At 39.3% G+C, this 8,782-nt stretch overlaps 1 protein-coding gene across 1 annotated transcript in view; it reads left to right on the forward strand.

Moving 5' to 3' along the window:
• The window catches only part of LOC118677197 (IQ domain-containing protein H-like), a 37,953-nt gene extending 29,507 nt beyond the window's left edge, over nt 1-8,446 (forward strand). The window contains exons 5-6 of the mRNA XM_036352140.1: nt 7,384-7,500; nt 8,426-8,446. Of these exons, the coding sequence (XP_036208033.1) occupies nt 7,384-7,500; nt 8,426-8,446 (138 nt within the window). The remainder of the gene's footprint in view (nt 1-7,383; nt 7,501-8,425) is intronic.
• The last annotated feature ends 336 nt before the right edge of the window (nt 8,447-8,782 follow it).

Here is an 8,782-nt window from a genome sequence, read left to right on the forward strand (position 1 = left end):
ATTAGCAAATTGATTCGTTTTTCTATGACCAGATGTATGACGCCCTCTCCCTTGCCATAATGGAAGTAGTATCCCTTCCCATGTTAAGGTCAGCCTCTCATTAAGGTCTTAGCTTTTGGAGTTATCCCCTCTCATTAATCAGCTATTTCTCACGCTTCAGTCCTTCTCACATCTTTGCAAAACTAGCTCAGTTTTTCACACAGGTCTCAGAATAATTATCATCTCTTTAAAAGGCTGCCCTTGACCACCATATCTAAGCCATTGTCCTAGTGCGTTTTATTTAGAGCACTTAAGGCAATCTGGAATGTCGGAAAGGGCCAGATCATGCCACCATAAGGGAAACGATTAGAGGATTTTAAAGAGGTGAGAGACATATACTAGAATCAATTAGTGATCAGAGGTTCAGTCACTCTGGAGGTCATGCAGAGGTTGGATTGGGGGCAAGGATATGGGCAAGGAGATGGGCAAGGAGACCCGTCTTAGGAGCCATTACAGTGGTCTACGTAATAATGAGGGCCTGGACCAAAGCAGTGCTTATGGGGATCAGATAGAGTAAGGGATCTGATAGACAGGAAGTTGAATCAAGCGTGGATTCACTAACATTTCTTTATAATGTGGCAGTGTGTTGTGATAGAAAGAGGCTTTGGAGTTAGAGACATAAATCGAATGCTGACTCCCTGTTTCTGTTGTGCAACCTTGAGAAGCCCCTTAACCAGTGACCCTGATTGGTAAAGTAGTGATAATATCATATACTCCCTCTTGTCATTTTAAGGGCTAAAATAAATCACGTGGATTACAACAATGCTCACCTATTATGGTACCTGGCACAAAATGGAAGCTGAATAAATGTCAGCTCTGTCCCCAATCTTTCTCTTATTCTCCAATTCAGCTCCTATAGGAATCAGAACATAGGATGGCACATCTGAAGGGCAGTAGTTGAGTCTTAACGTTTTGCAGTTGGGCAGCAGCTGGACTATTCAAAAGCAGCTTGGAGTTAAGTGGTGCCGTGATTGTTGATCCTTCCAGCCCAGCAGGGAGGTAGAAGGGGATATCACAGAGCATAAAATGTTAGAGTACAAATGATAATAAGATAATGAATAATTACATTTGAATTATACTTTCATTTCAAATGTGCTGTTTAAGAAAATTTACTTTTGAATAGACAAAAAAAGTAGAATGAAATCCATGTAACCATCACCAGCTTTAGTGCTTACCATGATTGTACCATTCTTTTTTTTTTTAACCATTCTTATTTAATCTATTCCCTCTATTCTTTTTGTTGAAGTCTTTTAAAGCAAATCCCTGGCCTCATATCATTTTACCCTTAAATACTTTAGATAAAGACTTAAAAATATTATCACACCTAATAAATTCAACAATGCATTAATAGTATATAATCACGCCTAATAAATTCAACAGTGCATTAATATTATATAATTCCCAGCCCACGTTCAATTTTCCCTGTTTGTCTTTCTACTTTTGTTGGAATCAGGATGTAAACAAGGTCCACACATTGCAGTTGTATCTCATTTTATCTATAACAGTTTTCCTCACTTAAAAAAATGCCATTTGCCCTAACTGGTTTGGCTCAGTGGATAGAGTGTCAGCCTGTGGACTGATTGTCCCAGGTTCAATTCCGGTACCTTGGTTAGGGGCACATCCCCAGTGGGGGGTGTGCAGGAGGCAGCTGATAGATGTTTCTCTCTCATCGATGTTTCTAACTCTCTATTCTCTCCCTTCCTCTCTGTAAAAAATCAATAAAACATTTTTTTAAAATATCATTTTAAGAAACCAGAGCATTTGTCATATAGGTTTTTCCCACAGTCTCAATTTGGTTGATCACAGTCTTGTGGTGTCATTTTACATGCTTCTCTGTCCCTAGTAATTCTTATCAACTAGTTTTACTTAGAAGCTTGATCAAATTCAGGAAACATCCTTTTGGCAGGATACCTACTAGGTGGTGATGTATCTTTCCTTTTAGAACATTTTCAGAGGCAAATTCTTCTTTCTCTTTTCATGATGCTGAGATAGATCAGTGAGTCCAGGTATCACCAGCTCAGTCTGTCCTTTATCACAGGGGTGGGGAACCTTTTTCTGCCGAGGGCCATTTGGATAATTATAACATCATTCGAGGGCCATACAAAATTATCAACTTAAGTATTAGCCTGCTGTATTTGGTCAAACATTTAACTAACTCATCCCTAATGCCTTGGCAGGGCCAGACTAGATGATTTTGAGGGCCTTACGTGGCCCGCGGGCTGGAGGTTCCCCACCCCTGCTTTATAAAGGTTCTCTTCCACATTTCGCCTTAATGGTATGAGCAACCATTGACATTTACCCAAATACATTATTTCATTAGGGATTTCCAAGGAGTGATTTTACTATTATATCTTTCCTTCTGCAGTTATTAATTTCTATGAAGAACTTTCCGTTATAACTCTTTGGTGAATCTTAAATATAGATTTTCAGGAAAAGCAGGATAAATGTTTGGTTCTTTTATTTATCAAGGTTAAGATTAACTTATTAATTTTATTAAATTTCTGGGGGAGATGGGGAAATTTTATTAAGAACTTACGGATTTTTATATATTTGAAGTGTTTCGATCGATTGCAGTTATTATTTGATGAGTAGAAACCCCTTGCAAGTTGGCTCCTGAGTAGTACTTTATAATTTGCAAGATTTAAATCTCACAGACAGCTCTGTGAAGGTAGGTATTATTACCCAGTTTTACAAATAAATCTAGAACATATGGCTTGAACCAGACTTGGTGTCCTTTGTACTTCCATTAAATATAATAATGGCTGAAAGAATCAGAATGTTAAAGGAAGCTGGATTCTTTTTCTCTTTTTTTTTTTTTTCCTGATTTCGAGATTAAACAGCAGATGTCTTTAACCAGCACGACTATGATATTAAGCAATATACACTTTAGAAGGCATTACTTGTAGCAAACACTGTTGAGAATAATGTTATGCTGATAATACTATAAAATAGCCTGTCTCAACTTTGTTTGTGAAGCATTTCAATTTTGATTACTCTGTGTGGGATCTACTGCTCAGATGTGTGTCATTTTATGGTCTGCCCATGTCTGGGGAGCTGGCATTACACGCTGCCTAGTGTTTTTAATTCAGAACTTCTCCTAAAAGAAACCTTAGCCTCTTATGCTCAAGCCCTAGTTTTAATAGCATAAGCTATTTCTTTCTTATATAGCTTTGTAGGCATAGTAATAAAATAAATACCACAAAATCACTGATGAGATGAAAATTGAGCTCCCTGCTTCTGTGCAGCCATGTAGGTAAAACAGTAATTGGCTCTGATAATAACTTTTGTTCTTACAAACCAAAGTCTAAATGAGAGTCACATTTGATATATCTGCTTGTAATTACTATCAAAGGGGAGAATAAAGTATGGATTATTTAGTGACTCAAGATAGATTAAGTAAATTGGTGTCTTTTCTTGACCAATTTAAGAAAATTTTCTGAAATTATTTCTGATACTTATTTTACTGTTGGTAAAAAATGATCACCTTCATAACATGCTTTCCTGCTTAATGGATTGATTCATTTTGTGTTTGAATCTATAATTGTTTTTCTAGGAAAATCTGGGTCTGATAAGGTAGCTTATGCTGATAAGTATTTTGCTATACATCTCTGTAGATGTAACTTGTAAAATTGTAAGACAAATTCAGATTATGAATGTATGTGGTAGTGATCTTCAGTGAAACCATTTGATATGTTAATTTTATTTAAATGTAGGCTCATTTGTACGTTTTTGAAGGAAAATTAAATCATGTGTGCTGCATATTATTTTGGTATACACATGCTTTGGTGCCAAAATAGTGAATATTAAAATGTTAATAATTTAAAAGACATTTCCCATGGCTTTAGAAGCCAACTAATAAAGAACTGATATTGCAACCTATCATTTCTCTTGAGTTTCTGCTTATATTTTGATTTCTTACCAGAACTATCTGTGCCAGGGCCACAGAAATGTAAAATTGGGCAGAAAACAATTGATTTTAATGCCAGTTTTAACAATAATTTGGTATTTGATCATTTCTTTCTTACACCAGTCCCATAGCCACAGAAAGTTGAAGGACCATAATAAAACTAAGAAAATTCAATGGCCCACTAGCCAATGATCCCAGGATTAAAAAATTCTAGCAAACCTAAGATATGACATTGAAGCCATTCCCATCAATTTATATCCAGAATACACATTTTAAAAACACCCTAATTACAGAAACCACATCCAGACAATCTAACACATATTGGTAATGTCCCAAAACTTTGTAGAATGAAAATTATTCTGAAAGTTTAATTAAGGAGAAACAAATTATGTCCAGGTATTAATTTCAATGAAAGAGACACTCTGCTTCCATGCAAACACCCGGAATAGTGCTGTTGAGTATGGGTTAGCCACAGAAGGAAACCCCCTGATAGCTGTTAGGCACAAGATTATTTTTATGACCACATGTACTTCAAGGAGAAGGGAACAGATAGGTCTTGTTTGCAACCTGCATCCCTGCATGGGTTAAATAAAGTGGGCAGTTAAGTACAGTTATTTGGTTTAAAAACTGCTATTAAAAAAATAAAAGGAAGGTTTGGCACCTGTATTAAGAAGTAACTAGACAGCATACATTCTGTAGATATTTTTGCAGTCTTTCCCTTCACTTCCACCGTAGGCATAGCCCATTGAACTAATCTGGTTCCTACAACAATTTTAGCAATTCCATCAGATCCCTTAGAACAAAGACACTCAGTTGAAAGGAAATCAGGTGTTTTAATCCCTTACAATACCTCCTTTTAAACTGTTACAGACCACATATTTACAATTCATATGAAATGTGCAGAATGGGACACATCGAAGAGGCAGAAAATAGATGGGTAGTTGCCAGGGAGGGGCTGGGATGGAGAGGAGATGGGGAGTGATTGATAATGGGTTTGAGGTTTCTTTTTTCGTTGATGAAAATGTTACAGAATTAAAGAGGGGTTTTGATTGCCATGGCTGGCTGGCACAGTTGTTTGGAGGGTCGTCCTGTACACCAAAAGGTGGCAAGTTTTATTCCCAGTCAGGGCACATGACCCAGGTTTCAGGCGCGATTCCCAGTTGGAGTGCATATAGGAGGCAACTGATCGATGTTTCTCTGTCACATTTTTGTTTCTCTCTTGCTCTCTCCCCCTTCCTTGCTCTCTAAAATCAATAAGCATATTCTCAGGCAAGGATAAAAATTAATCTCTCTCTCTCTCTCTCTCTCTCTCTCTATATATATATATATATATATATGTATGTGTGTGTGTGTAAAGAAGTAATATGCAAATGAGGTCGGGACTCCATAACGGTCACGACCAGCTCAGGAGGAGGGGCTGGACTCGGCCCCTTGCCTGAGAGAACAACAGGCAGGCGCAGCCCAGAACCTGAGAATCAACAAAGAGGGGCACCTGCTCCAAGCCTCCACAGCGTGTCTGGGTGCAGGCCCCCAGCAGACATACACACACACACACACACACACACACACACACACACACACGGCACCTGCTCCGAGCCTCCGAGGCACAGCTGGGGGCAGGCCCCCAGCGGACACACACACAGGGCGTCTGCTCTGAGCCTCCACGGCCAGATTGCGGCTTAGGCCCGCTCCCTTAAGCCATCAGTAGGACATCCCCTGAGGGCTCCCGGACTGTGAGAGGGGACAGGCTGGGCTGAGGAACCCCCACCCCCCGTGCACGAATTTCGTACACCGGGCCTCTAGTATATATATAAAAGGCTCATATGCTAAGTGTCTGTCCGACTTGTAGCTATGATGTGCATTGACTACCAGGGGGCAGACGATGCTCAATGCAGGAGCTGCCGAGCGGCAGTTCTCGGGTGACACACCCTGAAACCAGAGAGGAGGGAGCCCAATTCCTTGCAGGGCCATGCGATTCCACCTTCAGCTGTGGGTTATGTTGTTGCTGGGGCACTGTCGGCCCTGATTCTGGTTTACTGCACACTTGCATTTGTGTTCCACACCCTGTGTGACAGCAACTTTGCAGAGTGCCCTCTCACACTCCAGGACTCTTAGGAGGATGTCAGAGAGCTGGTTTTGGCCTGACTCCCATGGCCAGGCTGAGGGCCCTCACCTTCTGTAGGGACCCCGCTCACTCCACAGACACCCTTTGAGCCACAGCGCTACCCCAGGTGCGGCTGGCCAGGGAGGGTGGGAGGTTGGCACCAAGGCGTGTCCAGCCCATCTTGTCTAGTCCCACCCCACTGGCCACCTTCTAATTAATTTCCTTTCAATGTGCATGAATCCGTGCACTGGGTCACTAGTAATAATAATAAAGAGGGGTGATAGATAATGGTTATACAACTTTGTGAATATGCTAAAAACCACTGAATTACACACTTTTAAAGGAGCTTTTATAGTATATGAATTGTACCACAATAAAAAAAGTCACAAGACTTCAGAAACTGTTGGTAATAACATATTTTTTAAGTGTCAGCTTACCTTTTAGCATCAAGTCATAGAATGCCAAAGCAAGAGAGGGTTGTGTGTGTGGGGGTGGAGGGTGGTTGGGGGGAATTGAGGAGGGTGAATAATTCTTCAAGAGACCATCAAGTCTGTCACATTTTGAAAAAAAAGAAACTGGCTTCCAAAGGAGGGAAGTGACTTACCCAAGGTCATGCAGGCAGTCCAGGGGAGAGTAAGACTGGAACCCAAGTCTCAGGACCCGTCTTGTGCCCCTTTCCACCACCACTGCGCTGCCTACACTGCTGGTTACTATTTAAGCATCTCTCCCGTAACTCATTTGACTTATATGAAGTGAGGAACATGTGCTTCAAATGATATGCTTTTTTTTTTTTCTAATGAAAGCATGCCTTTTCCCTATAAATAGCAATATCTCTGTGAAGGAGTAAATAAATTTGTTGTGGTAAATGTACCAAATCCAAACTGAGATTTACCTGTAACTGTCTGTCCCTTGAGGAAAGTGCCACATTAACAGACCAAGGGAGCCCTCTACCTGTGTGTGTGTAGTATAGATTTCATTGGCAAAATCCTTGACCTGGAAAAAGCTAAAAACAAATGAAGACCAGGTATTCTAGTCCTTTGTCCCACCTTGGGTGGCGTCTACCATTCTTTGTGAAAAAAATGAATGCTGTCTGAGGATGTATTTGTATGAGCAATAGGATACATGGAGGGAAATCTGCAGAAGGTTCCTTTTCTGTGAATAAGTAAGAACAATTAACAGCAGAAATAAAAGACCCAAATATGTCTTTCCTTCCCAGTGAAAACTACATTAAAATAATTCTTTCCAAAGAACTTTATACTCCTTTGAGGATATAAGATATTACTAAGCATTTTTGTTTATCCAGCATGAAAGTTTCATTGTTTCTTTGTTTCAGCGAAAGATAGGGTTGGATGTAAAAATCATGCAGGATCCTGAAAACCTCCGCCACAGAGCTGCTGTCAATGCGAACTATGGAATCAGTTTGCCAAGTATTAATCAGAGAAAAGCCTGTGTAAGTAATCAGTTGTTTTAATGAGCTCTTCGTCTTTTTAAGAATTAAAAGGCATACATTAGTAGTGTAAGATATAATGTAGATTTTAAGTAAAGATTTTGACCCCTTTGTTCTTAGCATTTAATGGAGCGGCTTTCCTTCTGTTTATAATTAGAAATGATTAAAACATGTGAACCTGTTTTTAAAAGATTCATTGGCCGCTCATTCAAATTTCTCTATTTTGTTTGATGTACCTAAATAATCTAGTACCATCATTTTTAACAAGGATGAGTGAATTTAACAACAAAGAGAATTAGTAGAGAGATTTTAAATATTTTATTTCTTTGATAATAGGCTTAGTTCAAAAGGAAACAACAGCATGATAGCAGCGTCAGTGGTGTATACTGATGCAATACACACCATTTGAGAAAATCATTCTAAACCTGAAGCCAGCAGGTCGGCAAAATGACGAGAGGGGAGAGCAACCACATGGGGGTTGCATCAGGGTTCTCAGAGTCTGTGCCTGTGTTTGCACTGGTTTTCTGGTGAGTGTCCCAAAGCAAGGATTGGACTTTCTCTGTGTTGTGAGGTTTTCATAGGAGAATGAAGAGTAATGCTTCGTTTAATTGGGAAATTCTTTTATTTGAGATTATTTCTGATACTAAAAACAATTATAGAGGTGACATCTATACACTATTAAATACAGTTTTAACCTTTGGCTTCTCTCAAAAGCTCTTAAATGTATTTGGTCAAATCAAAACTAAAAACTGGTTAATTTTAGAATTTGCCATTTTAGAATCACAAAACCACTTCTAACCATCATAATAGCGTCTTAGATTAATCTTCCAAGCCTCCTGCATAGCCATTTTCAGCTGCCTGCTTCATTCATGTAACCGTGTAATACATTTTTTAGTTGCTTTCTATGTGCTTTATGTTTTTCTAACAGGTTTGGTTTAAGAGCACTTGATCATAGAAATACTTGTATAGCCTCAGAAATAACCAGAAAGTTCGGTATTTTTATTCCTGCTGAAACTTTATTTAAAATGTCATTGTGAATAATGTGAAAGAGTTTGTATCTGCTCCCATGAGCCCAGAGCCCTTGAAATAAAAATATTATTTCTCTGGCTGTGGAGACAGAAGCAGATTTCTCCTTTGTTGTTGTTGGTTTTCCCCGCTTCCATCTAAAATTAATATTGGCTTAGCTGGTGGAGCGCTGAGGCTTTGTCGCCCAAGGCAACTGCGGCATCTCATGCAAACTTTTCCTGATGAGTATTGAGGTTTAAAAAGGCATCATTCCAGATTT

This window comes from Myotis myotis, unplaced genomic scaffold (assembly GCF_014108235.1).
Source record: "Myotis myotis isolate mMyoMyo1 unplaced genomic scaffold, mMyoMyo1.p scaffold_m19_p_1, whole genome shotgun sequence".
Lineage (NCBI taxonomy): Eukaryota > Metazoa > Chordata > Mammalia > Chiroptera > Vespertilionidae > Myotis > Myotis myotis.